The sequence below is a fragment of the Dermacentor silvarum genome, chromosome 8 (assembly GCF_013339745.2).
Source record: "Dermacentor silvarum isolate Dsil-2018 chromosome 8, BIME_Dsil_1.4, whole genome shotgun sequence".
Classification (NCBI taxonomy): domain Eukaryota; kingdom Metazoa; phylum Arthropoda; class Arachnida; order Ixodida; family Ixodidae; genus Dermacentor; species Dermacentor silvarum.
Genome location: NC_051161.1, coordinates 141,660,984 through 141,688,344, shown reverse-complemented (window position 1 = coordinate 141,688,344; position 27,361 = coordinate 141,660,984). Strand labels below are relative to the sequence as shown.

At 48.1% G+C, this 27,361-nt stretch overlaps 1 protein-coding gene across 1 annotated transcript in view; it reads right to left on the bottom strand.

The window, feature by feature from the left end:
• The window catches only part of LOC119461736 (vacuolar fusion protein MON1 homolog A-like), a 39,324-nt gene extending 12,007 nt beyond the window's left edge, over positions 1-27,317 (bottom strand). The window contains exons 1-6 of the mRNA XM_037723109.2: positions 26,902-27,317; positions 22,620-22,898; positions 17,522-17,653; positions 16,555-16,782; positions 13,810-13,985; positions 4,749-4,869 (exon numbers count right to left, since the gene is read on the bottom strand). Coding sequence (XP_037579037.1) covers positions 4,749-4,869; positions 13,810-13,985; positions 16,555-16,782; positions 17,522-17,653; positions 22,620-22,898; positions 26,902-27,183 — 1,218 coding nt within the window. The 5' untranslated portion in view covers positions 27,184-27,317. The remainder of the gene's footprint in view (positions 1-4,748; positions 4,870-13,809; positions 13,986-16,554; positions 16,783-17,521; positions 17,654-22,619; positions 22,899-26,901) is intronic.
• Between the last annotated feature and the right edge of the window lie 44 nt (positions 27,318-27,361).

Sequence of the window (27,361 nt, the reverse complement as noted above, 5' to 3'; positions counted from 1 at the left end):
CATAATGGAAAGCAAATGCAATGTCTACTTATGGTTCACATATGACAAGAACTGTCTTTACATGTTTCAAATGATGCCATAGGTGGCTTGCAGTGAAGCCAACTTTCAGTTTCCTGCCTGGTGTTGCCCCTCTATTGCTCAAAATGTTTCTGCAAAATATTTCTTTTCGCTGACATGTGCTTATTTTCTGTATTTTTTCGGGTACTTAAATGTTTTCGGGTACTTATATGTCTTGTCCTTAACCCATTCACTACCAAAGCCGGCGAAGCGCCGGGCAGCCGTATTTTGAACTTCTTGAAGCTATAGATAGATGGAAACACTTGTCGTTTTATCTGAGCCTGGTTAGATATGTTACCAGTGGATGGCAAAGGCACTTTTGTACGTTCTTGGTTGATTTTGATTGTGTCGAGCGACAGAAGAAATGGCAGCATCGGGTGGCCAGCGCGCTCTCTCCGAGCGTGAGATATTGGATATTCTCTTCGTCAGTAATAGAACATTCTCTGAGCCTTATTTTGAAGAAGAAAGTGAATTTGACGGTAGGTGTTACCTGGATTCATCAGAGGACGATGACCTATGCCGGAGTGCTTCAAACTTTTTCAGACAATGAAATGCCTGTGACTTCAAAAACTTCACAGAGTAAAATTTGAATGATTCTCAAATGTAAATAAATGTATTTTTCATAATTTCCCCACCAAATATTTGACCTAGGCGCTGATGGAACGAAGAAAAATGAGCGTATAGCATACTACTGCTTTCTGCAAAAAAAAAAAAAATGTAATACAAAAGGCCTGCACGCAAGCGTGGTGGGCGCCAGGGAACAGGTTAAAGGATTAATGTTACAAAAAATTTGAACTTAACAGAGATTTTTAGAGTGGGAAACACAAGAGGCTTGCATTCCGCTCGCGTACACAAGCCACTTGGGTCACAGCATAGCTCAAAGAGACTTCGGGTTCCTGGGTATGCTAGCTGCTTGAGTACCCGAATCTAGAACTCTAACTCTCTAGGTATCACTGGTTGATCTAGAGGAGGTCTGTTTAGTCTGCGGTAAACGGCAGTCAGTGCTTCAACCGTCCATTTCACTTGTCCTGTCCTGTGCACTGTTACTCCTTTTAGGAGAACTTATTTCCCACAAATCGATTTAACGCAGATTTAAGTTTTCCTTCAGAGATTGTTACGAATCAACATGCTCCATGACAGACCTGCTCTCTCTTGCTCAGCCGTTAAAGCACAGATTCAAAGTTAAGTTCCAGAATGCGTAGCGATGCTTTTGTAGGCTGCATATGACAACTTTTCCAGTGATCCAGCGTGGAGCCATATGCTTTTCTTGGCAGATTTGCATCTCTGCAACATCCAAGTGTGATCATGAGCGCCCACTCAAAGAGTTGGGTAACTCCCCAAAAAATAAACATATAATTTTGCTCTAAGTGGACTATTTTCACAATCCCAAAGTTGTGAAAGAACTACGAGAAACGCTACAGTGAAACACTCTTGACGTGAGAACGTAGAGTTCTTTGTCATGTTCTTTGGGCCAGTGCTGTTTCAGGCCACAGGTCCCCAGAAAAATAGGCAGAGGGTCAGTATATGGCGATGTGATGTTTCAGCAACAGGTGATGCATTTGTACAGAGACTTCAACCGTGTGCACTCGAAAACATGCTCTCAAGTTGCCATTCTAACGCACTGCCAAACGGACATTCCCCTGAAATAATTTTTTCGAGAAGTCACAGTAGTAGCCAAGCTATAGGCATTCAAAGAAAATCAACATTTTTTTCCTATAGCATCTTGGATGTAAGCCATTAGCTTGGATGTAATGCCATTATCCAGAAACCTGTTTGTCAATTTTTTTTTGTTTGTGTAGTGTCAATTCAACAACAATCATAAGCCCATCACAACTTAGGTATGGGCATTAGCACGGTCAGGATATCGTGCAAGTGACTGTAAAAACGCCACTGCACACCTCTGATTGAAGGCACACGTGTTCTGGGGAACTATTAAAGTGACAATTGCAGATTGATAAACGAAGCTCCTTGCATTAAAAAAAATGTGACAGTTGTGTGAGCACAGCTTCAACGATGCGGTCAAATAAAAATTTTGATTACTGTATTTATTCGAATATAGGGCTAGGTTTCTTTCCCAGAATCTTTAGCCTCGAAGTCACCCCCCACTATATACGTACGCAAATTTTGCCTTTAGATGTGGCTTCACGGCACCGCGACTCACCTTTTAGTGTGGCTTCACGGCAGCGTGCGCCGCGATGCCATAAATTGCCGATGCCGAACCCAAAAAAGAAAAAATATCAATTTTTATTTCTTAGGTCCTCCAACTGGCACCCTTGCCACCTTGACCACCTTAGAATCGAATAAATACGGTAGCTTCGTCAGCGGCCGTGTGTTACCCATACGGTACAAGTTATCATGGGCATGCGCATTGACTGTACCCTATTCTATCACCACATGGATTGTACTGTCTTTTTTTGTAGTAAAAAATCAGTTGAAGACCAGCGTTCTTTCTGTCATGTTGCCTTCCTTCTTCGTCGTGTTACAAAAGGATCCTTTCCTTTGCCTCGTTGTGCTAGAGCTCTATAGCTCCAGTTAACGGTGCCCTGAACCACCCTTCAGGCTTGGTGAAATAACATAGTCCGCAACTAGCATACGCTGCTGTGAACATCTCAGCCAAGTTTCGCTGTCATATGCGGTGCATGGAGCATGCAAGTGGAGCGCTAATTAACTTTTCACTCAAATGCTCTTTTTAACACGAAAGTGTTTTATTCCGGGGTCCACCAAGACTTCAGTGACGTATTTCCGTCACGGAAATACGTCAGCTTACAATGTACACGAACATAATACAAAGAAAGAAACCAGAAGAAAAAGTTCCACAAACATGCAAAATTTGGAAATCGAACCCACGACCTCTCGGTCCGCGACGATAGATCGCCGAGCGTTTAACCCATTGCGCCACAAACGCAATTGCAGAGAGCTACACAGACGCGCCTTATATATCTAACACTCCTCCGTGTACCCGCGCTCTTGCTCGGGGCGGTGCCGCCGCCTACGAGCAGAAAAGAGAAGTACTGCATTATGACACTAACGCGCACCGACAGTGAACGCTTCGGTGGTCTCAGCAGTGCGACTATAGTGCCTAGAATATACTTACTAGTGTGCCGACCGCCGGGCGTTTCTAATGGGAGACGCTGGCACCGCCGGTGATGCCTTCCGCCGGAGGCCACCAGACGGCGACACTGTTTGGGACCGTGCTAACCGAGCGGCGCATCGCGCGTCGCTTGCGCTTCGGATGCACTTTGGATGCGCGTTCGTAAGCGCAGTCGGTTGCGGCGCGTTGTAGCTTTCGAGCAAGTAGCATGTGGTGCCTCCGCATGTCATTGAAGACACGTTTCACTTTCGTGTTCTATACCGATTCCTATATAAGAGGGATCAACCACATTTTTTCAAACAGAAGCCTGCTCCTCACTCTCTTCTGGACGCTTTATTTCATAATATAAAGCGAATTACCATACACGGCTGCTATTGGTAGCTGCCGTCGGCTACCCGATGTAGATACCGCGGCCACCACCACATGTCCACTGGCTAAGCGCACTGTGGCTCACTGAGGACAACCGCGTTTGGCTTACGTTTAGCACATTGTAGGCACCCAAATAGGAAGTCGTGGCGTCAATGTTAACGTCCAAAATGAAATTTGAACTGCGTGCCGCGGTGACACTTTGAAGGCAGAGCGTTGCCGCCACTCCGTCGTAGCCTTCGCAGTGCAAGGCACAGTGGAGGCCGTGTTTGACTGCCAGTAACTCTGCTTCTGCCGAATGCATTGAGTAACTTTTTGCGGCAAAGTATCTCTGAAATAGCCTATTTTCACTTCACATGCCTTTATCCACTTCAATAAAAAGTGGTTCAGGGCCCCTTTAAGGGTTGGCTTTGTCCTAGTGTCTGAACGTTTATACCGCCAAGGACATGTAGACAGTCCGTCAGGTGCTTATAGTGGTTTCGGCAAGACACTTGAGCACTTTACGTTAGAGTGTCCTGCTTTCCTTGTGCAGCCCACGTAGCTACTAAGAGACTACAGTCTACTTGGCCTGCAATGTGCAACCATAGACTGCATCCGAGTGGTTGTGCATCTCAACGCGACCAGGCTCATTGCACCCTGCTTACTTTTCTATAGAAAATTGGCTTCCATTTGTGAGAGACTTTGTGAGGGATTAAATATTTATTTCCATATTTTGTTACTGCATTTCTTACATTACTTTGTGAGGGATGAAACTTTTTTTCCGAATTTTGTTACTGCATTTCTTACGTTCTTTTGTAATTGGTGGCACCTGCATGTTTCTCTCCGTATCTGTTTGTATGTTCTGTTCCTACTTGTGCACTCTATTCCTTGTCGTTGCCTTACTTTTGTCTTTGTGGCCTGTCATCTTTCTGTTTTTTTTCTTCTTTACATCCCTTCTTGTTATCTTCAACTTCCTTTTCTATCCCCTTCATCCTAAAGAGTAAGCAATCTTCGTGCCTCTCCCGGTGGAAGTTCCCAGCCTGCTCCTTCCCTGTTTCCCTCTCTGTGCATTGTATGTGTGTTTTCATATCAAATAATCCTTTTCCACTAAGCAGTGGAAATGTTTTTTAATAGCATCATAAGCACCTTGTGTACAATTCGATGTGCAGTAAGTCCCTCTTTTTGCATCTCGCACTACGTCACAGCTGTTGCATGTGCAGCTGCAGAAGAGAAACGGGCGAGACATGGCACTCACCTCGGCAATCTTGCGGCGGCACTCCTGGAGAGGAAAGAACAGGTCACGGTCCACGGTGAGGAGCAGCAGACAGGCGGGGCTGCCCTCCGCCAGGTACGACACGTGCGCGTGCAGGAACCCACTGCATAACAGCAAGCTGCCATTTTCACTCGGAGCACCTACATAAGCCACTGCTACTTCAAGCACATATCAACACCATCACTGCTATGTTCCACCTAATGAAAAAGCATGTGGCTGATAATTCGTGCCTGACAATAATTGTAGGTAGCTTGTAGATTAAACATGGCTTCTCGACTTGACACCTGGGTGGACTGTACAACAGGCGTGGAGACTGCAATCTGGAAATTATGGCACGAGTTCTACATGTCACTTATGTTTTCCTTTTTTTTAAATCAAAGGGTATAATCTTCATTGGATAAATGAGCTTGCATGCCAGGGGTGGCACAGAGTGTTTTGCATGTAAGTTCACGGTTGAAATCATACTGCCAAGTGTCTGCAGCCTGGAGAAAATGAGAGATGGTGAAAGCAGTACATGATTAACTTAATCACTGCCTCTGTGACTTCTGAACTGTTGATGAACCGACCGACATGGCCTTGCCTGCATTACAAGTTGCTATCACAGCCACAAACAGTCCAAATGATTACACATGCTGATGTCCCTTTATAAATTTAGTACTAATGTTACAGAGTGGGCTAGTTGTCCTAGTCTTCTCTGTGTCACACTGTTACATTTTGACTCTTTGTAGAGTCACGCAGCAACACATATGCTACATAGTGTACACAGCATTAACTCTGTTCCTTTTTTTTCTATTTTTTTTTGCGCACACATCATACATGATAGCTCAAGCAACTTACAAATGATGCAAATAACTGAAGCAGCTCATATCACACAGAATTCTGTGTTATGCATTATGCAGGCATTCATTTTCCTTTCCCAGAAAGAGTTGTCATATCTTGCAAGTGCTCACAGCTGACCATTCCTTTTGATAAGATGTGTATTTGCTAGGCTTGTGCAAATATTTGATTGAATATTATGCTATTTGATATTCGCTACGACTCTACTTTCAGTATTAAAAGTTTTCGAAACAAACGAATATGCGTATTTTTCCCCATATAAGCCACACCCCCAATTACAACACCCAAGAAAGAAACAAAAATCCGTTTGAATAGCCCACAGCACTAACTGCATGCAACGACTGAATCTTTGTAAAAAATAGTCTCCATTCGCAGATACACGAATTGTCCATGTCATACACCTTCGGCCCGGCAGCTGTTTCCCACTTTTTCGGTGAAGCTGACGGCAGAAAAGTTTGCCCTAGAGGTGGTTTCACGGCAGCACGGTGCCATGAAAGCGCATCTTGAGACGAAATTCACGCTGTCACGAAGCCACACCTAAAGTCGAAATTCGCATATTACTAGCATTCCGATTTCACTGTTAATTTTAAAAAAATTTTTCATCTGTGCACTTGCAGAACAGAATGTGTTAACCTCACGTGTAGACAGAAAGCATCAAGCTGAATTTGTGCAACACAGCATAAACTGCTAGTGCCATGCAATTGAGGTCGTGCTTCAAGGCATCACAATGACGGTCGAACGCAAAACACTCCCGCGGCATCAACCGCAACAAAACTTTTAGTGGGCTGAAGTAAAACACTGAGGAAGCGCCTGTAAACAAATTTCCAGTGCAGCTGGAGTTGTAAGCAATGTTGAACTGACATTTTTGGATGGAAATATGTGGATAACGGCACTTTGAAAATATAAACTGACTACAGAGATGAACCTGTTTGCTTTTTTGCAAGCAAAGAACAAACTTTTCTTTGATTTCTCAACATCGGGCTCTTATGTCAAGGATATTTTATGCAAATCCCACAACTACTTGAACTATTCACTTTGAAATTATTCAACACTTCGACCTCACTTTGAACTAAAAAATTGATATTCGCACAAGTATTTACCTCTACATAAGGAGGATTTTGTGTGTACATACACTACGGTGTCATTTTCTAATATAATTTGTAGCTGCGAGCATCAGAAAGGCTGAAAGATCGGTCTGAGTATGCATGCCTTGCCTGCTCCTGAGCATGTAATTGATTCTAATGCGCATGTCAGGTTTACTTAAATTCTTTTGCAAAAGCGGCACCTGGCAGTAAAATAATTTATTGTGCCTTCACCAAATTAAAGACCCTTTCATTATTATTCCCGTGAAACCTAATCAGAGGTTAAAGTGGTGTGAAGCAGCTCTTGAAGTAGTAACATTGTCACTTTGAAGCAGCTTTAGAACAGTAATTTCTAGTATTTTGAACAGGGTGTCGAATGAAAACCCGAACCAAGAACCGTACCCAAACCACCATTTTATCCGGAACTGAACTTGAACTGAATTGTTATTCTTAGAACGGTGCCTGAACTGAAACCGAACCTGAACCGAAAAAATATAATAGCGGTTACAGGTTTGGCACAAAGCGACTAAAGCATGTAGGACGACAACGGGTGCTCAACAGGCAAGCAATTTTACGAAATAATCGCTTCTTCAGTCGGCGCACCCCGCTAACAGATTTTTACGACTTACAAGTCGCGTTGTGTGCGAAAATTGGGATCGACGATAGGCATGTGTTGGTAATTATACAGCCACCTAGGCAGAGACGCTCGCATTTCCGAACTTGACCATGCCAGTTGTATTCCGCGGCCAAAACATTGTGTCAGGAGCTCCGCGGAATCACCATTTTTGTCGAAACTCCCAATTCAGCGGTTAGGTCAGCTTGCTACTACGGTCGATCCTGGATACATATCAAACTCGTATATATCAAATTATTCCTTTGTATATATCAAATAGCCACACTCTTGCGTGGAGCGTCTCCGCCACTGCGGCTGATAATGTCGTCCGCAATGGGACAACGTTCTCATGAAAAGCGCCGGCAGCAGGGAGGCAAATGCTTCGTCTGCCTCTCGCTTCAACGCATCTCCAAAACTCCAGATTACGCAACCTCCATTACTAAACATGTGGGAAGACAACGCACATAACGCCACGCCATGTCGGCCACTCTCTGCACACGTGGCATATAATTTCTAAAACAGGACGCGCAGGCTGCGTTTGCACTCAGCTGTGCATATGGTTGAGCGCGCATACACAATCGTCGTAATATATATATATTACTGAAATTATTACTGCTTGTACTGAATAATCCACTAATCATATATATCTTGTGTTGCCTTTTGTGCTATTCTTTATGTATATAGGTGTTAGGTCAGGCGGATTTTGTACACATCTAATGTTTGGATGACTGTAACCATGAAAATTACTCAGCACAAATGCCATGTGTTTTTCTTTTTGTATTGTTTCTATTATTTTTCTTGACATCATTATGTTAACTTCTCTATGTTAGACATTGTTCATCTGCTGTTTGTTGCTGCCTGTAGAACAGGGCCGTTGACCTCGTCAAGCCCTATTGGCTTTTTGTTGACAGTCCTCAACAACATCAGTCGTGTTGAAATAAAAATGAACTGAATTGATTGCACTTAACTCGAAATTTTTCCCATTTTTACTGATTCGAATAATTGGGGGTTTACTGTATGCAACTATTACCGTACTTATTTGAATATAAGGCGAGGTTTTTTTTTCAAGAATTCTTAGCCTTAGAGTCACCTCTCACCTTCAGGGGTGCAAGAGATGAAATAAGATTTCGAACAATTTTTGGAGCAAGAAACTCTTAGCTTTGGAGCAGGAAAATCCCAACTTTGGAGCACGTTTCAGGATAAAAAAAAATCTATTTTCGAGCACCGAATTCAAAATTTGGAGCAGTTTAATGGAGAAGAAAGCTTACTTTTGGAACAGAAAAGAAAAAGATGTGAACTTTTACGGCAACTATTTAGAATCAACCCCAGCAATGTGACAAAGCTAAAAACTATTAAACTTTAGCACAATCATAATTTAGCTTCAGTGGACAAAGTCCTGCAAAAATGACCAATGAATTCTGCGGAAATCCACAAGGTGTGGTGAGTTTGCACCAACCTGCAAAGCAGGTTGATCCGAATGTTTAGAATACAGTAAAAGCTGGTTAATTTAAATTTTATGGGGATGCTTAACGAGTTCGAATTAAATCAAATTTGAACTAATGAAAGTCATTGAAAAACAGCCAGAATTGAGACCGGGTTGCTAGAAGGCACTTGTAACTCACAATATTTACTGACCAAAACAATCTGTGATCACTTTTAGCCTTTTTCCTTCGAAAGCGATGGTCATCATTTTGCTTTCCTAAGCGCGAACGTGACGCAGAGCATCATCTTCATTTCCTCGAAAGTTGAAAAACAGGCACACGACACCAAGCACCTCCATTACTTGTGAAGCACGGGGCCGCATCAGCGCCTCGTCTTCTTCCTTCTTCTTCCTTGTCATCCTCATCGATGACAGGTCGATAAAGATGACAAGGAAGAAGATGACTATTGGGCCCCTCAGTGAAATGTCCTGGCTTCTCATCTCCTTCATCCAAGTGACCACTGCGTGCTCCAATTTCGGGTGCTTTGCAGGCCGAAGACTCTTGCGACTGCTGGCGAAAACTTCAGTTGCATAGGCCTTCACAATCGCGCACTTGTTTTTTATATAAGTTGTCGGGATATGGAGGGATGCCAACGGCCCTCTGCCTCGACACACCCGAGTCCCGCGGTTGGCGCGTGCCTGCGTGCACATCAACTGCGGTCCGGTACAAGCTCGAGGAAACAATAGACGACAACCACTTGTGCATTCGGAAAGCATTTATTACGACTGCAACTAACACTTTGAGCAGGCCAGCTAGCTATAGTTGACATCGCTGAGGGTTCCCTCGAAGAGAATAATACACTTGGTAAAGAAGGGTTCTGACTTACCAACTGGGGAATACGGGCGGCCACGGCGATTGCCGCGGCAAGAACGCGGTTGACTAACCACGTGCGGGAATACGGGAGCGGCGGCAGAGACTTCCACCATCGCCGCTTGCTGGGGACCAAAGAGACTCGGGCGATGTCAGCGGGATCTCACGTGACTCACCTGGTGGCGCTGATAGCGCTTGTGATTCCCGTGCGCCACCCGCGGAAGGAAAGTTTCCCCTCTCCCAACTCTCCCTGGCGCGCATGCGTCTGCCGCGACGTTCGCTGCGCGTGTGGCGGTCGTGGGACCCGAGGGTTCCCACATCCCTCCACCCTAAAATATTGCCCTACGGCGGAGAAATCGCTGGAACGACGGCATTGACAAAGTATCCGGGCAGATGCGATGGTAAACTCTGGCAGGAAATGACCGAATCCACGTTGATAGGCAGCACAGTCCTGTGTGGCGGCCGCCCACATGTGGCAGCCATCACAGTGGTTGACGATGACGGGGGCTGAAGATGGCTTGCCCTCAAGATGCGCGCCGCAATGTCCACCCGGGAACAGCGGGTCAGGACTTTCTTGAAGCGACGCGCGCGCCAGCACGATGAACCTCGCACCGACGCATCCTCGTGGGAGTGTATGATGGTGGGCCTCCCTCATTGTGGCTGCCATGTGTTACTGCATCGGGCTGCGAACAGGGAGGGGCCTCCGCTGCAATTTGAGGCCGAGAAAGCAGGCAGGGACGTGGACAATGGCAGCAATAACAAGTTGAGGCGGCTTCACTCGTTCTGCAAAGTCGCTCAAATGCACTTCCACAAACACTTAGAATTAAGGCAGTAGAGGCCGCCGCAGCGTCGGCCATCTGACACGATGCTGAACCACCCGTCTATCGCATAGCTTTATGCGGCAACGGAAAAAAAGAAACCAATCCAGTTTGTTTGAATGAATGAAGTTACACGCTTCAACCAAATTTTCCCGGTCCGATCCAGCGTGAAAGTCGGCGATGCTCGTATGAACAAAGCGCTCTATGGTCCCCCGAGATTTCAGTGATTCCGCCCACAAAATATTGAGTTCATCTGAACAAAATAAGCTTTCTGTTTCGAACGAGGTTTCTCCGAAGGTCGGGCAAGTATAGTAGAACTAGCGAATCCGGTTGCATCCGCTAAATGTCACGGCATGGTCGTCTTCGAACATGCGACCGGCAGCTCCGCAAAGCCTTAGGCTTGGGGCGCGATCTTGTACGCGTTCCAAAATGGAACGGAGGCGTTCCGTTCCATCAAGCCGCACACGATTGGTCAATTTGAACGTCGCGGTTGAAATTGGCCAATCGTGTGCGGCTCGATGGAACGGAACGCCTCCGTTCCATTTTGGAACGCGTACAAGATCGCGCCCCTAATCGCGTCCATGACGTATACCAATGCCACAAAAGGCCCATAAAGGGTTCCAATGAGCCGCCGTGAGGAGATGCAGGCCTAGCTAAGTAGTCCCCGCTCGCTGCTCAACACGCAGCTTCCGAGCAGACTCCTGGGACAGCGCCCCGCTGACGTCCTAGCCAGCGTTTCCGGCGCCCAGCTTCCAGAGCCAAAGATACAGAAAGGAGGCTATTTACATATGTACAGGGAAAATCGGCCACCGCGTCGGCTGCTGCACTTACTCGCTCGGGCGTACTCTTACGAGAAAACTCACTGCAAATCTCAGCGTCTACACGAGTTCGGTGACACTGGTACAGCGTTAACTCGCACTCAAGAAAGCACATGCCCAATCTAGCTAGGAATCACGCCTTTGGGTGAGGCCTAATGCTGGTGCGGACAAAGCCTTCCTCGCCCCGAACCGATTGTCGTCCCGTTTTCCAAGAGCTTGCCCCACGTTGGGCGCTAAATGTCGGGATATGGAGGGATGCCAACGGCCCTCTGCCTCGACACATCCGAGTCCCGCGGTTGGCGCATGCCTGCGCATCAACTACAGTCTGGTACAAGCTCAAGGAAACAATAGATGACAACCACGTGTACACACGGCAAGCATTTATTACGACCGCAACTAACACTTCGAGCAGGCCAGCTAGCGAGCAGCTGACATCGCTGAGGGTTCCCTCGAAGAGAATAATACACTTGGTAAAGAAGTGCTTCCGACTTACCAACTGGGGAATACGGGTGGCCGCGGCGATTGCCGCAGCAAGAACGGGGTTGACTAACCACGTGCGGGAATACGGGAGCGGCGGCGGAGACTTCCGCCATCGCCGCTCGCTGGGGACCAAAGAGACTCGGGCGATGTCAGCGGGATCTCACGTGACCCACCCGTTGGCGCTGATAGCACTAGCGATTCCCGTGCACCACCCGCGGAAGGAAAGTTTGCCCTCTCCCAACTCTTCCTGGCGCGCATGCGTCTGCCGCGACATTCGCTGCGCGTGCGGCAGTCATGGGACCCGAGGGTTCCCACAAAGTTGAGAGCGTGCTTTTCGGAATGCAATGCTTCTCGATGGAAGGTTAAAACTGCACGAAAAAACGAGGACAAACGGGCAAGAACGTTCCCCTAAATGCTTCTTGGCAATTTCAAGTTTGCTCATCTTGCCGGCGTCCACTTCACGAAGGGTCTCCACCTTCTCCTTGAGCATTTTGGCATCGTAGCCTTTGCCGCGAGAAGAAATTTACGGCTTTTACGGCTAGTAGGCTAGACAGCTAGTCGGGGAATTTTCGCACAATGTGGCGCAGAAATACACAATTGTATCAAAATGGTGAAATTGGCGCCAGCTGTTGTACACCTCTGCACTTTCTATGCGAGGCTGATAGGTCCAGTTACTATTTCAATATGGCAGTAGCAGTGCCACATTTCCATCGATCCAGATCTTAGATGGCAGCGCAAATTTTAGTAACTAATAAGCCTTGTCAGGTAAAGCAGCACTGTATTTTTGCACATATAACCCGCAACGAGAATTTGAAAAATTTAACAGTAAAGGCGGGGTATGGGTTATCTGCAAATCTTGACTTGCATATGTGATCACACGTGATCATATGTGATCACCCGTGAAGTACTGACTTCACGGCAGCGCATCGCATACTGCCGTAAAGCCACACCATAAGGCAAAAATCGCACTACCGTGAAGTCACACCTCAAAGCAAAATTCATACATAGCCCGCACCGACTATTCCTGGGGCTTCCGATTATTCGGTATTTTGGGCAAGCCGTGCCAAGTGTGAATAATACGTCGGCTGCGTTATATTGCCTTATAATAGTGTGCATACTTAAGTTCTTTTTCTTGGTTCCCACAACTACACCCTCACCTTATAATCGTGACCGCTAAATAATCGAATAAATACGGTAATTGTGACCTTCCATTCACACTTGGAGGTTAACAAAGAAGCTAGAGAACAAGTTAAGGACCTCAGAAAGAGCGATGAAACAAAAAATATTAGGCCTAATGTTGAGAGACAGGAAGAGAGCAGTGTGGATCAGAGAACAAACGGGGATAGTCGATATTCTAGTTGACATTAAAGGGAAAAAATGAAGCCGGGCAGGCCATGTAATGCATAGGATGGATAACCGGTGGACCATTAGAGTTACAGAATGGATACCAAGAGAAGAGAAGCGCAGTCGAGGACGGCAGAAAACTAGGCGAAGTGATGAAGTTAGAAATTTGCAGGTGCAAGTTGAAGTCAGCTGGCACAGGAAAGGAGTAATTGGAGATCGCAGGGAGAGGCCTTCATCCTGCAGTGGACATAAATATAGGCTGATGATGACGATGATTCACACTTGAAGCTCTGTCGAGGACAGCCAAGGTGTTTACAGTGGAAGATGGCATCTTCCAATGTGTTCACTGTCTCCACTGACACCATTGGGGTCAGGTCAAAATTTCACGATCAAAATTCCGCAGTAAAATCAATGGAAATCTACTTTACTCTGTCTCACCAACTCTATGCTGTGCAGCAGACACTGTGACCTGTGTTAGCCAATCAGGAATGAAGAGCTCAAGCATTTCACAGATAATGAAGACAACTGTCCATTTTCAGCCACTAATCCTGCAGGCAGCATTGCGCACAAAAGGATAAGTGGCAGACAATGTGAGAGCATCTCTTCTGCTTCTCATCTGGGTGACATGAATCGTATCTTTTGCTGTACAGCACGAATTTGGTGAGATGGGATTAGTGCTCCAGTTTGTGCCATGAAGTTTAGTGCTTCATATAAATCACGGAGGAGTGAGAAGAAGGGGGTTAGTGAAGGCAATGATCACCTGGGGTCAAACTTGGGCAGGCAGACGGGCGTCCAGGCCTCGGCCGTCTTGAACGACTCTGAGGCGTGCACAAGGTTCAGCAACAGATGCAGGTCGACATGGTGCAGCTGGTACTTTCGCATGCCCACCAATGCCACCAGCTGCTGTTCTGCCACCAGAAGGCCAAACACCAGCTTCTGCACAGCGTGAGAATTCAATGCGACTATCAACCCTGATTGCATAAAGCCCAGACCACACGTACGCTTGCGGATGCGCGCAAGTTCGTGTCTGCGCGCCTTGCGTTAGCCACGCCTCGCGAGGAATGGCTGTTTGCATCTACAAAGACACGCGACAGCGCGCACTCGCTGGGCTCACTCATAGACGCCTTGGTAGATGTCATTTCATACTTTGTTATTGACAGTGTTTTAAAATACTTCGATATTTATAAACGTAATGGTTATATTCCTAGAGCTGTTAGATCTGCACAAAAAGGAAAGAACAAGCACTTTCTTGCATGATATGAACCTGCTTCACTGAAAGTTGAATGTACCGTGCCCTAGCTGCGTATGCAGGTGCACCGACGTGAGGCAGCCAAAGCGCCTGATAACAGAGAGGAGCTGTTCACCAAGGTCGCGCTGCGTTTCGACTCGTATGAGCCGTGCCACAGCGCCTGCGCATGCGTAGGCACGCGGACGTGAGCTTGCACGCGTCCATAAGCTTACGTGTGGTCTGGGCTTAAGAAGTTGCAGAGAGGCTCTCACAATTTTTTTAAATACGAAGCATTTCTTGGTGAACATTTGCCACTTTGACAGTATCTATATCTATCTAGCTGCCTACGTCTTGGTGCTCTCATGGGCATTTCGTTAACTTGGTATGCACTAAAATTGGCATAGTATGACAAGAGTGTATGGCGAACATAAATGATACGTCATGACATGAATATCATGATATGTGTGTCATGTAGGCCATGAAACAGCCGCCTACGTCTTGGTGCTCTCATGGTCATCTCGTTAACTTGGTAGGTACCAAAATTGGTATAGTATGACACGAGTGTATGGCGAACACAAATAATAGGTCATGCGTGTCGTATAGGTCATGAAACAGCCGCATATGTCTGGGTGCTCTCATGGTCATTTTGTTAACTTGGTATGTACCAAAATTGGTATAGTATAAGAGTGTACGACGAACATAAATGATAGGTCATGACATGCATGTCATGTAGGTCATGAAACAGCCGCCTACGTCTAGGTGCTCTCATGGTTGTTTAGTTAACTTGGTAGGTACCAAAATTGGCACAGTACGACAAGAGTGTATGACAAACATAAATGATCGGTCATGACGTGTGTTGTAAGTCATGAAACAGCCGCCTAAAATTACAAAGACCCAGAGAAAAGGATTAACACTCAAAAATCACTGGAATTGGTTTGGACGTGGGTACTAAGTGAAGGAAACATTTAAAAATGATGGTAGAAGTCATAGTCATGAGCATGACTCAGCAAAAATGACAATGACTCAGCAAAAAAAGATTAACGCGCAAAAACCACTGGAATGGCTTTGGACATCGGTACTAGGTGAAGGAAACACTAAAAAATGGCGATAGAAGTCATAATCATGACAATGACTCAACCAAAATGACTATGACTCAGCGAAAAAAGATTAACACTCAAAAACCAATGGAATGGCTTCAGATGTGGTACTAAGTGAAGGAAAAGGTTAAAGGTTGATGGTCGAAGTCATAGTCATGAGCATGACTAAGGCTTTAGCCTTAAGATCTCTTAGGCGTAACTAAAGGGACTCCTGAGGACTCATGACATGGGTGTCATGAAGGTCATGAAACATCCGCCTATGTCTTGGTGCTCTCATGGTCGTGTCGTTAACTTGGTAGGCTCCCCGCACACTGCTTCACATAACATCGATTCTCACAGAGCATGGGATCTGCCATGTTTTCTACAGTGATCATCTAGAAATCTTGAAAGTTCTCCTAGTCACTAAAAATACAACCTTAAGGCCTTCTCGATCTTTAGCAACCTCTAATTGCTTTAGCAATCCTTAATATTTAAATTCAACCAGCAAACCTTTATCACCAGATGAGCATATGTGCATAGCTTTCCTAAACTCAAGCAATCTTCCTTTTGATATCTTCTTCAGTTTTCTCGCAATCGCTCCTTGAAACCCCTCAAACCTCTGTATTACACTGAACACATGGGCATGCACAACATGGAATGAACTATTGTTCATCTAATGCTGCAAAACTTCCTCTCTCTCCACCAACAATTTGTACTTAGTCTCTCGAATTCTGTGCTGTGCCGCGAAGGCTAGAGCTCCTGTCATCCAATCAGTAATGAGCTGATGGCTGTGTGTTCTGAGAAGGGAGTGGGGCTCACTAATCTATCGTGCACTACTAATCGTTTCGTGAAGCATACATTCAGTCGGTGTCGTGCGGAGGGCAATCGGAGGCGGGCAGTGAAGGAGCCCTTCTTCTGGTTCTCCATTCTGGATAAGAATAGCGATTTGGGCACGTCAGTCTAAGTTCGTGGCGTGATTGTTGCAGTGCAAAGCAGTGAAATGTGGAAAGAAAAGAACGAAGGGTTAGCAAAACAAGGACAAACACGAGCGCTCGTGTTTGTCCTTCTTTCGCTAACCCTTCGTTCTTTTTCTTTTCTTTCTGCACTTCGGCGCTTCTCTATTCTGATTGGCTGACGTGGTCCATCATAGCACTGCACGGAGTATAGAGACAAGAAAGCCCAGCCCTCTGCCCCCACTTGCCTTGTGCTTGGCGCAATGCTTAAGCATGGCCTGGGTGATCTGGTCGCGAAGGGCAGGTGCCAGGGGCAGACAGCGGACGGCGCCCAGCAGGAAGCTCGGGTCGCGATCCATCAGGTCGCACAAGGAGTCGAGGAAGCGCTCCGACCCGGCCAGCAGCCGCCGCAGGTCAAAGTTGCACCGCTGGTTGAACACCCGTTCCAGCTGGCTGGCCGTCACCACCGACAAGATCTGTGCGGCACACCGGAGTTCGGGAAAGCTCAACATTAAACGAGGTAAGGCAGGGGTTCCCAAACTGAGTATCATGGATGGCACTTTGAGATTCCCACAAGTGGCCAAATTTAATCCGGCCTACAAGCTGCCTGCCCCCTTCGTTTCCACTATCTCTTGGTCCCGAAAAAGAAATTTTACATTTCACTATGAATTTAACGAAGCGGGCACTTATGCTCCACACCCAGGGGATATATTATTTACTGCCAAGGAAAGCAGTTGTTGGCCCGACAAAGACAAGTCTTCTTGTCGAAATGTTGGCTTCAGCCTGAAGCTTGCTTTGTTTTCCTATAATTGATAGCTTCACATCTTCATCTCCATCTTCATCCTGAACCCTTCACCTTGCTTGTATCACACAGCTACATCTTTGTACAGCGACAATGATTTAACAGGGTTTTACGTCCAAAAGCATCGGGGCTATGAGACACCTTAGTTCTTTTTTTTTTCCCAGCTTGTATCTCACTTCTGAAAGCAGTCCAGTACATACTTCATAATGGCAGTATAAAATAACTTTTATTCATCGAATAAAGCTCATTGGCAAAGCTTGAATCTGTTTGGTTTTTGAATGTCTTTGTGTATCTCTGTGTGCAATAACGCAAAAACAAATCCTTTCTACTTCTTTCTTTTGTGTAACGCTGCACACGAGAGGGCATTTCCGGGGTTGTACTACAAATAGGAAGCAGTGAATGAGTGATCCCACCTGAGCATGGACGTAGACAAGCTGTGCCTGCAACTGCTGCAGAGAGAGAGGCAGGCTGGTGGCCGCCACCAGGATGAGCGGCAACCGCAACAGGAAGGCCAGCCGTAGGCGACCCGCCCGCACGTACCGCACCTGGGCACATTGTGGAGGAAGTTATAAAATGATGACAAATACGGTTTAACATCCTGAAGCAACACTCAGGTTACAAGAGATGATTAACTTTGAGAACCCCCACTTCTGTCCCCGTCAGAATACAACCACGACAGCCGAGAACTGACCCTAAGACCTCGTGCTTCGCTGAAGCCATAACCCTAATCATGGGCTCAATTGAGAAAAGGCCATGCAAACATTATGCAGGCTGAATTACCAGTCAAATGACAGACGTAGGATGCAGTACGATGCAATACTTTGGCAATTGATGTACTTCAAACAGGCAAATATTGTACTGAGAGAAATTGCAGCAGAAACCATCTCACGATGACTGTCGACAGTAATGCGTCAGTACTGAATCAATATAGCAATACAAAGCATTGCCATCGTCAAAACGAGTAATGTATGAAGCACGTACTGTGGCAGGACTCTTCTCTCGCGCTTCCCTAAGAACACTCGGCGGCATCTAGAGCCGCCATCGCGACGCTCACGCATGGCCTCCGAAATGCATGACGCGCCGGTGGGAAATACATGTCATACAGTAACCGGGCTCCTCTCTCGCGCTTCTTTCTGGACCCGCTGCGCGACCTAGTGGCACTGCCGAGAAGTCTGCGCAACGCTTCCGAGATGAGAAGCGTAGCACGCAGGCGTCTGCGAACGCCGCGAATTGTTCCCCCACTTGCCGCCCACTCAGTGGCACATCCACAGTGATCCAAGTTGGCGAGAGGTTCATTGAAGAGCGGCACACATCGACCGACACATACATAGTGACCCGAGTTGGCACCAGAGAGGTTCGTTGAAGGACCGGCACAGACCGAGTGGCACATACCCAGTGCTCCAAGTCAGCGTCAAAGAGTTTCTTATAACAGCGGTACCTAACCAGTCCCATGTCTACAGTGGCCCATGTCGCTGGAGAGCAGTAGGTTCGCTGAAGGGCGACCAGTTTGTACACACTGCCACATACTCGGTGAGTGAGTGAGTGAGTGAAATAACTTTTATTACAGGTCCGGCGAGGACGCGAACTCGTCGCGCACCCGGCTAGTCCCACGTCGGGACCGGCAGGTCTAGCCCACCAGCCCGGTCGCGGGCACACCGGACAGCCAGGATTTGCTTGTCTAGAGCGGGGCTACGCAGAAGCGAGTCCCACTCATCCTTGCTGAACTTGGGGTATCTCGACCCGCACTCCCAGAGCATGTGTGCTAGAGTGGAGGTCTGTCCACAGGATGGGCAGGCGTCGTCGCGATATACGTCAGGGTAAACTTCGTGCAGAACGGCCAGACACGGATATGTGCCGGTCTGTAAAAGTCTAAGTGAAACAGCTTGCGCCCTATTCAATTTGGGATGAGGGGGTGGAAAGACCCTTCTGGACATGTAGAAAAATTTTGTCACCTCGTTGTGAGTAGCGGGAGCATCCCTGTGGCCGTAGGGGGAAGGGGTGTCGGCTCTCCTTACAGAGGAAGCGCGGTCGGTGAGGTCGCGCGCAGCCTCGTGAGCAGACTCATTGAGGTTCGGGGGAGCACCCTCGACCGACCCTACGTGAGCGGGAAACCAGTGAATCGAATGATGCGTGAGAGCATCCGGATTGGAGACGCTAAGAAGACGAGCAGCCTGCTCGGCGATGCGACCCTTCTGAAAAGCCCTAACTGCCGTTTTGGAATCGCTGTAGATCTCAGACCCACGACCGTCTAGCAGGGCGAGGGCGATGGCGGCTTGCTCGGCGACTTCGGGGTCTGAAGTGCGAATTGAAGCGCTATTGGAAAGCTTGCCGCTGGAGTCGACCACGACGACGGCAAAGGTCTTTCCATCGCTGTACTCCGCGGCGTCGACGAAGCGTGCTCTGATGCCTTGTTGATAGATCTGTTTCAGAATTGCTACTGCTCTCGCCTTGCGTCTGCCCTCGTTGTGGACGGGATGGACGTTTCGAGGCACGGGGGCCACTTCGAACTTGTCTCGAATGCACCTTGGGATCGGGGTACTGACCCTCGAAGATACCACAGGAGGGTAACCCAGCTCTTCGAGGATGCGTTTACCTGCCGCTGTGGTGGTCAGGCGAGCGAGTTGCGCGCGTTCTTGGGCTTCGGCAATCTCCTCGGCGGTGTTGTGTACCCCCAGCTTGAGGAGATCTTCGGTATGGGTCCTAATTGGTAGCCCGAGAGCCCTTTTGACTACTTTGCGGATGAGAGCATTGAGCTTGTCTCGCTCCGCTCTGAGCCAGTTGTGCATAGAAATCGTGTATGTGAAGTGGCATAATACGAAGGCGTTGATAAGGGTGAGGAGATTGGCTTCCTTCATGCCTCTGTGTCTGTTTGCGATTCTGCGAACGAGGCGGAAGGCGTTGTCCGTCTTTGCGATGATCTTGCGGAGAGCCGTTCCGTTCCCGCCGTTGAATTCGACAAACATGCCCAGGACCCGAATGACGTCGACCCTGGGTATCACCCCTCCATCACAAGTGTGAAGACAGATGTTGCTTTCGGAGACTGGCTTCCAATCGTTCGGTCTTCTTCCCTTCTCTTTTCTGTAAAGCAGAAGCTCCGACTTGGCGGGGGAGCACCGAAGTCCGGTGGGGCGGAGATACTCCTCGATCACGTCGATCGCCTCCTGCATGGCTTCTTCGACTCTGCCCTCGCATCCCCCGGCGCACCAGATGGTAATGTCGTCGGCGTAGATGGTGTGCTTGACGTCCTCAACGCATGCCAACCTCTCGGAAAGACCAATCATACAGATGTTAAATAGTGTGGGGGAGATTACGGCGCCCTGAGGAGTGCCCCGTGCTCCGAGGGGCACATCTTCGGAGCGGAAGTCTCCAATGCGAAGATTACGTAGCTTACGTAGCTGTGGAATCTGGAACCGAGACCTAGGTCTGAAATGGTCTTGACGATAAAGGCGTGGAGCACGTTGTCGAAAGCCTTCTCGAGGTCCAGACCGAGCAGAGCCTTGACGTCTCTGGAACGGCCGTCCACGATCTGATGCTTGATTAGTTTCATTGCATCCTGCGTCGAGAGTCCGGCGCGGAACCCGATCATGTTGTACGTGTAAACGTCGTTGTCTTCGAGGTACCCGTTGAGTCTGTTGAGGACGATGCGCTCCATGACCTTGCCGACGCAGGAGGTTAGAGAAATCGGCCTCAGGTTCTCGATGTTCGGGGCCTTGCCGGGCTTGGGAATCAGCACCGTGCAGGCCGACTTCCATTTTGCAGGAACCACGCCGCTCTTCCAGGACTCGTTGATCCTCTCAGTGAGAAAGACAATCGACGGGTCGTCGAGGTTTCTCAACATTCTGTTGGTGACTCTGTCCGGACCCGGCGCAGACTTGCGGTTGAGCGCGAAGATGGCCTGTCTGACCTCGGCAACGGAGAAGTCTTCGTCCAGCTCGGGGCGAGGAGGGCCTCGGTAGTCAGGGAGTTGGGTCGCCGGATCCCCGTCGCGCCGGATGGGCAGGTACTTCTGAATGAGCTTGGAGACGAGTACATCAACCGTGTGAGACCTGGTGGCTTCGTGAAGGGCCCGGGCCAACGTATGCTTCTGATTTGACTTGGAGCCGCTTTCGTCGAGAAGGTGCTTCAGCATACCCCAGGACTTGCCATTGCGCATCTGTCCGTCAATGGATTCGCAGAGCTCGTCCCACTGCTGCTGGCATAGCGCTTTGCAGTGGTCATCGATGACCTTGTTGAGCTCCGAGATTTTCTTTCGGAGTCTGCGATTGAGCCTTTGACCCTTCCATCGACGGAGCAGGGCGTTTTTGGCCTCGATGAGATGGGCGAGTCTGCTGTCCATTCGCTCGACGTCGAGATCAGTTTCCACTTTCTTGGTGGCCGCGGAAGCGTCGTTGCGGATGCATTCGCACCATTCTTCGAGGCTGGTGGTTTCCCTGGCTCTCCCGGGTTCTTCCCGAATGTTGCGAAAATGGTCCCAATCGACGAATGTGAATTCCCTGACCCTACTCCGAGCCACCTTGAAGTGGGTCTCGAGAATGTAGTGGTCACTGCCAAACTCCATGGCGGTGTTCTCCCAGCCCACGTCCTCGACGTTCTTGACGAAGGCGAGGTCGGGTGTCGTGTCCCGGGTGACGGAGTTGCCGATACGCGTGGGAAATGCTTTGTCCGTGACCAGAGTGAGGTCCATCTCGTTGGCGTCTTGCCACAGGTTGCGCCCCTTGGTAGTGTCGTAGATGTAACCCCAGAGGCCGTACGGGGCGTTGAAGTCGCCGACGACGACCAAGGGTCGTGGGCCGGCCAGGTCGGTCGCTTTCTTGAGGATGGTCTTGAACTGTTGGCGCGAGTCCCTGGGGTTGCTATAGATATTGAGAACGAAGACACTGTTTCTGCGCTGATTCTGCTGCGGCGCGTCGAGCAGGATCTCAACCATGACATATTCGATTCTATCGCTCCCCAGCTTGAGGTCGTGGGTGAGATGAGTAAGCCTTTTATCGATCAAGGTACAAATGCCTCGCCCCCCAGGCCGGCCCGACACGGCCCTGTAGCCCTGGAGCGAGGCAGCGGAGACTAATGTTTCCTGAAGAGCAATGACCTGAGGTTTGATCACCAAAGACCTGAAAAACTGCTGCAGCGGGGCTTTCTTGTTAGAATACCCCCTGCAGTTCCATTGCCAAATGCGAAAACTCTCTTTTGATCTATCCATTATTGGGCTGACCGGACGGACAACCACCTAACGGGGCAGTTAGGGCTGCGCAAAGAATGGGACCTTCTGTCGGGGCGCTGGTGGGATACTTAAGTCTAGCTTCCCTCAGCAGCGGTTGACCCAGTTGGTCTGATGGTTGGTTACAAACCGTGTTAACTCAACACAGCTGCCCGATGTGCTACCCATTCCACCAATGACTGCCCAATGACACAGGTAGGTGGTAAAACAGATACAAACACACATAGACAGATAGCACCCAGAAAGTGTGTGAAGGAACCTCAAGATGCTAAAGCATGGAAAAGTCAACAAACCTGGTCTCCAGAAAGGGCTATGCACGAGACAAGGGCCTGCATGACTCCTGCAAGTGCAGCAAGCTGCTCCTCGCTGCCATGCCGACAGTAGATTGGCTTCCCTGCATCGCTAAGAACAAACACATGCTTGTCTTGCTGCCGCCAGGCATGATTGTCCCAGTCCTCGGCCAGGGCACCCAACTCGGGACCTAGCAGGTCAGCAGCGGTTGAAGCTTCGGTCACGTCGTCGGCTGACGGCACGTCCACCTCTTGAACAGAAGCGTCCGATGGAGGACGACCCTGAACAAGCACACAACACAGACTTGGCACAAGGAACCACTGTTGCCAGCTTTGGCTACTTTGATGCCAATCTGGCTTCTTTTTGGAGCACGTAAACTAAGAAAGCTCCAAGCAATAACCGTAGTGGTAACAAGAGGAACACAAGGACGGTGATAGGACAAACACTTGCTTTCCATTCAGAAGCTTTGCCACCCAAATGACAGAAGTGCACCTACTGAATACAGCATCTACTCTAATAAGTAGTAGCATGAAGAATTCAAATGAGCAGCATGAATTGGTAGTATTGAGGAATGCAAATGAGCCGGAAGAAACATCAAGTATCCTGAAGAAAGGGTCGATACACTGCAATGAATCCCGGCTCCCACCTCACAAGGTCCTGGCTCTTGCTTACTCAATAGCCAGCAAGGCTCCACACAAGGACAAAGACAGATGCCGGCTAGAAGGCATCGATGTCATCATGAAAGTTGTGACCTACGGTGACCAGAACAAGGACAAGGCAACTTTTTATTTATTTATTTAGCTTTATTAACTTTTTATTTCACTGCAAGAAAGACAGTCTCTCTTTCTCAAGAAAAAGAACCTATGACTTCTTGAAGCAGATAAAGAAGGTCGTTTTGAGGTCATGACAGCTTAGCTATACTAAGAAAAGGCAATGCAGGCAATCGTCAAGAAAAAGAAAGTAGCATTCATCTTGTCACCTTTCTGGTTAGTTAAATCGGCCTATTGGCGCAATAGGCTATGCTGCACCAGCCATGACCCTTCTTGTGTACACCTTGTTAATGCTACAGTTATTCCTTTAACTGTGCAATGCCTAGGCTGGGAACAAGTTCTGCAAAAAGAACTTCAGCTCCTCTATTGATTCATCATCAGTCTATTCTCTGTCCATAGCAGGACAAAGGTCTTTCTCAGCAATCTACACGTATCCCTATCTTGCACCAGCCAATTCCATCCTATGCCTGCGATTTACTAATCTCTCCGCATCACGTAATCCTCTACTGTCAGCAACTGTGCTTCCTTTCCCTTGGAACCACACACTAATATAACCCCAGTTACCTGCTGTACGCATCACATGACCTTTTCTCGGCTCTCTCTCCCTGGCTTTCCTCCCTCTCAATGTCTAGGGCCTACCTACTTTTAAAATAAACATAATACTGTGACAGTAAGGCAAGTTCCAGTCATAATTGAATTTTGTAAAAACTCATGTTTGACATTTACCAATAGCACACACTCTAACAATACTTTGTATTTCCATTTTCAGGAATGTTGAAATGCAATATTGCCTGAATAGAAAAGGCACCTTTCATAGTCACACTAAATATCGTGTAGTGTGGGTTCTTTCATAAGCACTCAGTCACAGCTTCACTACTTGTCTGGCTACTTTCCTCCCCTGTGGCTTCGGTTGGCTAGTTTTCGGCTGCTTTATCGAACTTCAGGGCCTTCTTTTTTCTTTTTTTTGAGACCTGATAACATTGCTAGGAACTAACATAGTGGCCAGGACAGAACTGATGTTCAGTTTCTGCACATCTATCCAGATCTGAAAACAGCTGCCACCCAAATGTTGTGGGTGCTAGACAATGCCCCAGGAAATACCTTTTGCAGTGCATGCATCACGCCAGGTTCGGTGTGTATTTGCTGCCCTCATACTGGCAACACCGGGAGACGTCACTCAAGTCGTTGCTTGCATGGGGTTTTACTTGTAAGCGACGTGCAGATGCGACAGCCACCTCCATCGCGATGCTTGTTGCCATCGCGTGCAAGATTGCCTACATATGATTTATACTTTATCTTCATTAATCTCAAGCCTTGCTATAAGAAAATGTTGCAGCTCTGACTCGGGATACATGTATGTGGGCAAGCAGTCAGAAAATACTCTTTTGAATAACATAACTAATGCAATTTTTCACTTTGTTGGAGAGAATTCTTGGACATCAGTGCTTTTGCTGTCCAATTTGTTGGTGCAAGTGAATATGATAGGGTGTGAAGACCGTTTTGATAAAAAGTACACCTACTGACAAATCTTGATGCAAAAGCGTCAAATGGCCCATTGAGCGAAAAAGCTGGCGTCTGTCGTCTGTAGCAGTGAAACGGCACCTAAACTGCCATTGGCTGCGAGGCCACGTCACAAGCACGCCTCAACGGAGTTCCTATTGGGTGCAACGCCACGTCACAATCTGCACCTCGACAGAGCAGAACGAGTGAAAGGGAACACCTGCTGCTGCTGCACTAGCGCGCCAGGTGTTAGGTGAGGCGAGAGAGCATCACCACAACGCCACGTCACCCTCGCTCTCGGCACGAGTGCTCCTCGACAGAGCAGAGCCAATGCCTCCTAGATAGCAGGCCTGTGCACTCTGCTTTATGACGTCACGCTACTTGGACCGAAATTTGCACTGTCAAGCCCAGCATGACGAAAGGGGTGACGTCAAAATCACCGCGGCTTACTCGGGAGCATCCCCATTAGATTCTATGGCAGTCGGGCAAGGTAGCATGACCGAATGGATGGAAGTGCACAGGCCTTGTGCTATCTAGGAGACATAGGCAGAGCGGGCGAAAAGGAACACCTGCTGCAGCGGTAGCGCACCAGGTGTTGTGTGAGGGGAGAGGGCATCACTGCGGCGGTGGCATGCGGCGTTGGCACTGCAGGCTGCTGCTGCTTGCTGGCTCGGAGAGCACGTACCTCTATGGTACATTACTCGCAGCGCAAAACTTGAACGACCGCTCAGTGCCATTCAATTGGAAATTAATGCTTTCACATTCACAACTCATGAGAAGTGCTTAGGTGTACTCGGATTTTTTTTCTTCCTTCTTCTTTTTTTGCAGGTCTTGCCTACAGCTGTACCCTGAGAGTGGTTGGTATCCTGGTATCCCCGGAAAGGAGTGCTCTCTGGTGGGCTTTTTAATAAGTGATAATAACCTTGTCATTCATCAGTATAGGCTTCTGCCATTATAAAGGAGGTTGATATACCTCACTGCTTGTGCGAAAATGCTGGATTGAAAGCATTTACTGGAAACGTTGAAGCTATTGCAAAGCACGAAAATGCCAGCACATCTTATCCCATCATGCTGTGGCGCCTCGTAGTCCTACCCCTCTGTCCACTGGGCAACACCACACCAGAGCAAAGAACGCACCTTAGTCCACATGGCTAGTCATTGCAGTGTTGTCTAGCTCTCCTAGCCAATGCTAAGCCAGGTGACAAATGTGAGTTGACCTGTAAGAACCAGGTAAACTATAGTGATGAACTTATACGTCACCACAATTCCAAAGTTCTAATTGTGTACTGAGAAGTTTGTTAGCACATGTATGCAATACTGATAAGAATTCTCTGTTTAGTGTCTGTACTGCGCGTCCTCTGAATATAGATGGTCCACAGCATAAAGCAGTGTGTACCATGTTGATATCTCGTCGTCTAAATGTCATAAACAGACCTGCACTAGATAAACCAAGCGTTTTCCACTCTAGCAGGCTAGATACATAGGTTTAGGTGGTCTGACACATAATAATGAAGTCAGCAATGGCTTCTCACAATACATTTCATGTGCCCTACGCCCGAAGAAGACCCCCAGCACAATTTTATCAATCCAACGCTCCTCCACCTCAAGCGTGCAAACTCTGATATAAATGGCGTATACGTTCGTCTTCTATGAGAAAGTCCTCACATCTAGAAAGACTGTTCACAAGGATTTGCGAAAAGGTTATCTGACAGTGTAGGTTCCGTAAAGACTCTAGGATCAGCTGTTAGCCACAAACAAGGCGGTGTTTTCAACTGCAGGCAATTCTAGCGGTCAATATAAAGATAGTGGCTGCTGCTTTTATTCTTTTTTTTTTTTTGAGCAAATACGGGTGCCCTCGGCAGTCATATGCCACTGGGAAAGCGAAAGCATCTTGGCGTCAACGTCAGGAAAAACTAAACTTCACAAGCACACTATGTGTGTGCAACCCCGCGCAAACCAACAGCGCAAGCGGAGTAGCAAACACTCTTCAGTGCGATCACACGTCGTGGCACACCTGAACTGACGGCACGTCGTCTTCCGAGGCGGACCTCTCGATCTCGTTGATGGTACTCTTGGACCGCGATCGCGGAGACACTCCGCCGTCACCCTGCGCGAACACTTGGCTCTCCAAGTCGGACGAAGAGTCCACCGACAGTATGATGGGGTCCTTCGACGCCCCGGGCTCGAAGTCCTTGGGAATGTCGCCCTCATCGTCTATCAGCCTGGGTTCGCCCGTCAACGAGGAATCAGTCGGCGGCCTCTCGCCGTTCCTAACGTCAGCCTTGACGGACGCCATGACGGAGCGCCGGCAGCGCAGTCACGCAGCGAACTCCACTAGCTCCGCGCTTCCTCGAAACATTTAAAGGATTTTTGCCTGCTTTTCAGGCCGCAAGCCATTCGGCAGCAGAGAGAGAAAAAATTGTCCATTTATTGCCTAACTCCAGTAATGCTCGCGGTCCCGCGAGGACGGCGTC